The sequence below is a fragment of the Populus euphratica genome, unplaced genomic scaffold (genome assembly GCF_000495115.2).
Source record: "Populus euphratica unplaced genomic scaffold, PopEup_1.0 scaffold234.1, whole genome shotgun sequence".
Taxonomy (NCBI): Eukaryota; Viridiplantae; Streptophyta; class Magnoliopsida; order Malpighiales; family Salicaceae; genus Populus; species Populus euphratica.
In genome coordinates, this window is record NW_011499928.1 from 381,785 (window position 1) to 388,076 (window position 6,292).

Below are 6,292 nucleotides of genomic sequence, written 5' to 3' on the forward strand. Positions count from 1 at the left end.
CTTTAGCTCGACACCCTACTCTTTCATGTACTTATATAATCGTCTTTTATCTTTCCATAATTCATATGATGTCATGTCCAATTTATTTTGAGATTTTTTATTCAAAAAATAATTTATTAATAAAATAACATCTTTACATAAGTTTTAAAATAGTTCTGAATTTATTGACATAGCATTCATTATTTATTTCAACATTGATTCTTGCATTCAATAATACTATTTTGCTACAATGAATGAATAAGGAGTTATGGTTTGATGGAATATACCATGTATAGAATTAAACTAATCAAAAGGTGAATCATATTTCCTCTCTTTATGCTTCTTGTCTCTTTGATCTTCATGATAAATAAATATTTAACCTCAATTTTGAAATGCAATTTTAAGGCCTTAACTTTGCTTTTTTAGCAAATAGATATAATAATATTTTGTTTAAAATAAGAAAATACCTTTTACCACGTCTAATTTACAAAAAAAAAAAAATTAAGTCACATATATTTGTATAAATTAATTCTAGATGCTCATTGCTTTTTGTCTATGGAATAAAAAGATGTCATAATCAATTTAAATTCTACAACGATTTCACACTTATAGTTTTGATCAATATGAGATTTCAGGAGTAAATCCAAATTACTAATCATTTCCAATATTTCATAATTAACATAACCTAATAAACAAAAGAATGATCTTTATTAAATTTTTTAGGTACAATAGTTATAAAATTAAGTTTAAATAGCTCGTCACATAACATTTCTTGCCCACAAATATCCCACTTTTAGAGAAGACAAGCTTATCATAGTCAAACCAATACAAACCCATTCTTGCTATATATAATGCGCTAGAAACTAAATTATTTCAAATATAAGAAGCATTAACCATATTGTTTGAGTTAACTCTTTTTCAAAAACCATCCTTAGCACCACCTTTTCATGCCTAGGATCTTACATGCAAAAGAGTTGCCTAGTCATCTTTCCCGAACCAAGTCTTGTCTTAAACTCTATGCCTCAAACTTGGTCTAGGTTCGAATCCGAGGTTCCTAGACCATGTCCCAACCCAAACCCCGAGCATCTAAACCAAATCTAGGTCCGAGCCCCAAGCATGATCAGTTCTCTTTTCAATTTTAGCTACTTAGATCCAATCACATTTGTGTCAATGTACTTGATAAAATATAGCGTAATCTCGTATCCAGAAAGTCGATGCTCGAATGGAGGAATGCACAAGTTTAAGCATGTAATCAATAGCTACTCTAATTGAATTGTTGTATGGCTTGTGCAGGTATTGAATCCACAGTGGCCATGAGCCTAGATCTGTTTTCCTTACGCAAAGCATAAGCTTCTGGTCCAGTTAACAATTGTAATTTGTGCAGCTATTGCATCCAGCCAGCCCTGCAATATCTCAAGTTAAAACATGTGTAATAAATATTCCAAAAAACATTTCCCGTCAATTGCTGATCAGCAATTGAAAACAATCTTGCAAGCTTCACTTCAAGTGCTAATTTTTAGGTTGAAAGGCCATACTATTTTTAAGGTTTTAGGTTGAAAGACGTTCTCGCCTGGTTTGATTTCGCCATTTCTATTTGACTGCTATAGTTTTCAAATGTTCAATATATAGTGCATGCAAATACCTGGGCACCCCTCTATTCAATAAGTAATCTTTCAAGAAATGTTTCCACAAAATTACAAATTAAACGTGGTGCCTCACGAGCAGGGTACAGTGGCCAGATTTGGTTAATGCCAAATATGTTCTTTAACTTCTGAGAAAACAGGGAAAATCATTCCGTCATCTAGCCACCATGGTAGCCAAACAAAATTGGATAAATTTCATGCTTCCTTCTACCACTCATTAACCCAGCTACAAGTGTGAGATAGAGATTTTGATGAAATGAATGTCACTGTTTTCAAGGTACCTTTTCCTCAACTACACAACTACACGAATAAATAAGATACTGATTCCTTTGTCAAAATTAGTAACCATACACTTGATTAGTACAAATCTGGAGCAGCAACAAATGCAGCAGGGTTTTTGAGTGTCTTCCGTGCACGCCAACAAACAGCATTTGCTGTTTCCGATGTTCCCAACTGTTTAGTGCAAAATGTTAACAGTAAGTAGTATTGAACAATATCAAAAAATTCATCTAAATCAACAATGAGGTAGCCACGCAATAGAATGTGGCTTTTGAAGATAAAGCAGCGTGAGGGAATGAGTAAAGTTAGGAGCAATGGCAGAAAGGGGTGCAGTCCCATGTGCATTACGTCAGGCAATAAAAGACCATGAGAATTTGAATTTCCAGTGAAAAATGCAGAAGCTGATTTCCTTTATCAATCCAGCTGCTAGGATATGCTCATAGAGCATTGCGACATATGCATTTCATTAGGGAAGTAGGTGGTTTGGAGGAGAATAAAAGAAAGACAAACGAGTACTTAAAGAAAGCAAACGTACAACAAGATTACCTTAACCTCCATCGAGTGGTAATTTTGCCACAAGGTCAAATCTTGGCCATAAGTTGCAAGTGCAGAATCATATAATTTTCGGGCATTTGCAAGGCAATCTTTATCACCAACAGATGCAAGGTTCACTTCCAACTCGATGCAACATCTGTACAAAGCAAGACCAGGATGGGGTAGTGCAAGAAATCTGCAAATTAAAATCAAGATGCAGGTTTAGCTACTACAAATTAATTAGCAAAGCCGATAGAAAACTAGAGGCAGATTATAGAGTTCCAATTTTTTACCAGAACAATCTTAAACTTACAAGTTATTTTGTGAACTGGAAAGACTTTTTGTATATAGTATGTCACACACTGTTTTCACAGCTTATTGTGACATTGAGCAGGCACTTTACAGACAAGTTTCTTTAACTGTTAATTTAGCAACTTACCGCTTATATGTCTTTCTTGCTTTATCAATTCCATCCTTCTGAAGCATAAAATTTACAATAGCAGAAGAGAGGGAAAATCCATCATCACTACCACCATCTTTGGCTACTGAGATAAGAGACATCTCAACCAGCTTGTCCAAATATTTCTTTTGTTTTGCAAAAAAATTGAGTTCCTGTAGCATGAGATTATATTAAAAATTGGTTTCGACCTTAAAAGAGCTTTATCCTGATAGATTAAAAGGAAGGTTAAAACATGAAAAAAGAAAAATAGAAGATCAACAAAAAGAAACTTGTTTGAAAACAAAACAATTGCATCATTGCGTCAAGAGCTAATGTAGCTTTAATTAACCCATTAGAATATTTACATGTTATTCAACCAAAGAGAAACAAACCTCGGACACTGAAGGAGGACGACTAGGGGAGGGAGAAAATAAAATGAAAGGAGAAGTGCTGATTTTTTTCTATATAAGAATATTAATAATTTGTTCTTTAATTTGTAATTTATAAGGCAATAGAGGTCCCCTAATTTTGATCGGGTTTCTGTTTAGGCAAACATTTTACACAGACAATAACATATTTCTCAACAGAGCTCTAAATAAAAACTAATAGAAAAGGTAGATCAATTGGGGCTGGAAGCATAAAATTCACATTTTTTGAATAATGCCACAAACTTTAACAGCAGGGAATGGGTTAAAGTACAGGAGTATAGAGAGCATACCATTAGCCATAAGTCCTCAGCTTGTGATATTGACACTTTAGTCAATGCACTTCTAAGGAGTCCTAACACATATTGGAAATCATCCTTACTTGGTGCAGAAGTATCATCAGTAAAAGATTTTATTTCCATAGAGGCTCTTAAAATCCACAACTTTTCTGAATCTGAGAGTTTTCCACTGCAAAGCCTGTCTGCAAGTTTTCTGGCTTCATCAAACCTACCAAGTTGCAAGTAAAATGAAACATATTGACAAGCAAGATCCTCAGTCATGCATCCCACCACGTCAGCCTTCTCGTATACCATCAAAAGGTGTGAAATATAATCTTCAGTTGGGCTGGAGACCTTAGAAGGATCATTTTCTCCTCCTTTGGGAGCAATAGCATCCATCAAAAACTTTATATATAAATTAAACATCATTGGAGAAGGCACAAATTGTAAAGCCTCCTCATATACCTACGTACAGAAAATCAACCATGATCATGAGAGAGTACTTGGCACATTATCTGAAAAGCATTCAGATGAAATACATACTTTTCAATTTTTGAAACCAATGACTCGAACAGTTGTCAGATATCAAAATTTCACTAGTTCATAAAAATCATACCTGAATTGCCTTTTGCAACTGAGGAAGCGCTGGAGTTACACTCATCTCTGATATACTCTTGGAATCAATCATTTCAAGTCTTGCAAGCCAGTCCCAATATTCTGGTTCTCTGGAAAAGTCTCTTTTCATATCACTTAGCATCTCCTTATGCATTTCTTCTGAATGAGTCAAGTCTGTTGCTTCCAGTATCTCTAACAACCTCTTTCTCAAGCCAAAACTAGAAGGTAGAGCTTCAACAGCTCCAGTATAGATTGTCTGAAGAATGCTCAAACCTTTCTCTTGAAACAAATCCACTTTCATCTCTGACACCTCAGTACCAGCATTTGATCCATCATCATTTCTTCTTTCCTCATCAAGCAACATATCGTAATCATGAACCACATTTTCCTTCTCCTCTCCAAGCGCTACCTTCCGAACCCTTAACTTGTTAAGATATGTCAACTCCATCCGAAGATACTCTACCCAAAGATCCTCTGAATGTGGGCACACCCTCAAACCATTCTGCATAAGAGCACGAGCGGCAGAAACATTCAAGTTATGATCAAATTCCCAAGCTGCAGCATAAATCCAAACTCCAGGCACCTTTGGATGAAACCTAATTAATTGAGCCAAAACCTACAATGAACAAAGAAAAAAAAGACATGATTTCACTGGAAAAAAAAAATCCATTCCCACTAATGACAATAATTACCAATTAAACGAAATGAACAAATAAAAAACAACACCACCAAAATAAAAAACAACTAGGCACCTAAACAAGAGAAAAACCAAGAGGGGATTGTTAATTCTACAAAAGAAGATCCATTAAATGATACAACGCCTAAGATGATAAGAAAAAAAAATCCCTCCTTTATGAATCACAACAAGTGACAGCACCAACCAGCCCCTAAAATCACAAATTTAAAATTTCTAGATAAGTGCAGATAAAACCCAAAATGGTATCTTTATTTCTCCAAAAACAAAAACAATAACAATAACACACTAAGCAACACTAACCAAAGCGATCAAACATACAATTATATATCCAAAGAACCAAAACCCAGATAACCAAACAGAATAAAGCCAGAATGGGTACCCTAAAAAAAAACACCAGAGTTATTAACACTAAGCAAACCAATAAATACAGACGACCTCCAAAATAAAAGCTCTCACCTTTTTCATTCTTCCATTCTTTTTATCCTTACAAAACTCCAAATACCTAAACCAAAGCTCTAAATCTCCCTTAAACCTCATAACAGCAATTCTATAAATCTCAACAATCCTTGAAATCCCAGCAAAATCAGAAACAGACTTTTTATTTCTCCTCCTCCTCTTATCCCCTTGCTTCTCCAGCTCGCGCGCCACTGATTTCTTTCGTAGTCTACGTAGTGAATCAAGTTGAGTCTCGTAATCAATATAAGCTAAGAAATCTTGCTTTAAAGGACTTGGCCTCTTCAATCTGTACTCAAATTTTCTTCTTTGTTTCACTATCTCTGCTATTTCTTGCCGTGTGAATATGCCTTTACGTTCTAGGTCGTCTAGCTCGTCGACCATCCGTTCGAGCTTGTATTGGACTGTGTCCGCCATGGCTGTCTTCGGGTTTTTCTGAGTTCACTACGCGCTGGACAGCGAGAAAAAGGAGGGGTTTTTTGAGAGAATTGTGTTTAGGGTTTAAGCAAGGTAGTAGTCGTAATAAGAGACAGCATTTTAAAGTTCAATATGGACTGGGCTGCTAGTTGGGCCGATGATTATAAGGTTGTTTCTAGTTAAGACTTGAAAACCCAATGACATATCTGATCCCGTTTAGGGCCGGGAGATTGTCAAGTCAATCCCTATGGTAGAAAATTAAAGTCTATTCTAAAATGATATTGTTTTTTATTTTTTAATTTAACTATAAAAATAAAGTTATTTGTTATACACAAACAAAAAAATTCATTGGAATTAATTGGAAGCATAGTTGATTGACTCACTGAGTCACTCATGTTTGGCCAAATCAACTGAGTTGTAATTTAATTATCAAGCCATCTGAATTTTACCTAGTCAATATTCAAAATAATTCAAAAAACATTTGATTTGAAATAGGCTTCGAGTCAATGGGCCTCTAAGTTAACATGTCTAAT

At 34.9% G+C, this 6,292-nt stretch overlaps 1 protein-coding gene across 2 annotated transcripts; it reads right to left on the reverse strand.

The window, feature by feature from the left end:
- Positions 1–1,650: 1,650 nt before the first annotated feature.
- LOC105135839 (U3 small nucleolar RNA-associated-like protein) lies at positions 1,651–5,841 on the reverse strand. 2 transcript variants are annotated; one of them, XR_844262.1, is made up of 7 exons: positions 5,346–5,841; positions 4,194–4,808; positions 3,593–4,042; positions 2,875–3,047; positions 2,448–2,631; positions 1,924–2,075; positions 1,651–1,893 (listed from the first exon to the last, which is right to left on the reverse strand). XR_844262.1 is itself a non-coding variant. In XM_011040907.1 (6 exons), exons 1-6 carry the CDS (start codon positions 5,757–5,759, stop codon positions 1,980–1,982), a joined length of 1,932 nt encoding a protein of 643 aa, XP_011039209.1. In that variant the 5' UTR covers positions 5,760–5,841; the 3' UTR covers positions 1,651–1,979. The 2 variants fall into 2 exon arrangements, 1 of the variants encoding a protein (XP_011039209.1); XM_011040907.1 differs by having other exon boundaries at positions 1,651–2,075.
- Positions 5,842–6,292: the final 451 nt, after the last annotated feature.

Bases quoted from the DNA above. Each gene is read 5' to 3' on its own strand.
- LOC105135839 (XM_011040907.1), bottom strand. From the start codon at position 5,759: ATGGCGGACACAGTCCAATACAAGCTCGAACGGATGGTCGACGAGCTA. The intron at 2,632-2,874 runs GTAAGTTGCTAA...TTTAATTTGCAG, and splicing joins GCAAGAAAGACATATAAGCG to ATTTCTTGCACTACCCCATC. The intron at 2,076-2,447 runs GTAATCTTGTTG...TGCACTAAACAG, and splicing joins ACCACTCGATGGAGGTTAAG to TTGGGAACATCGGAAACAGC.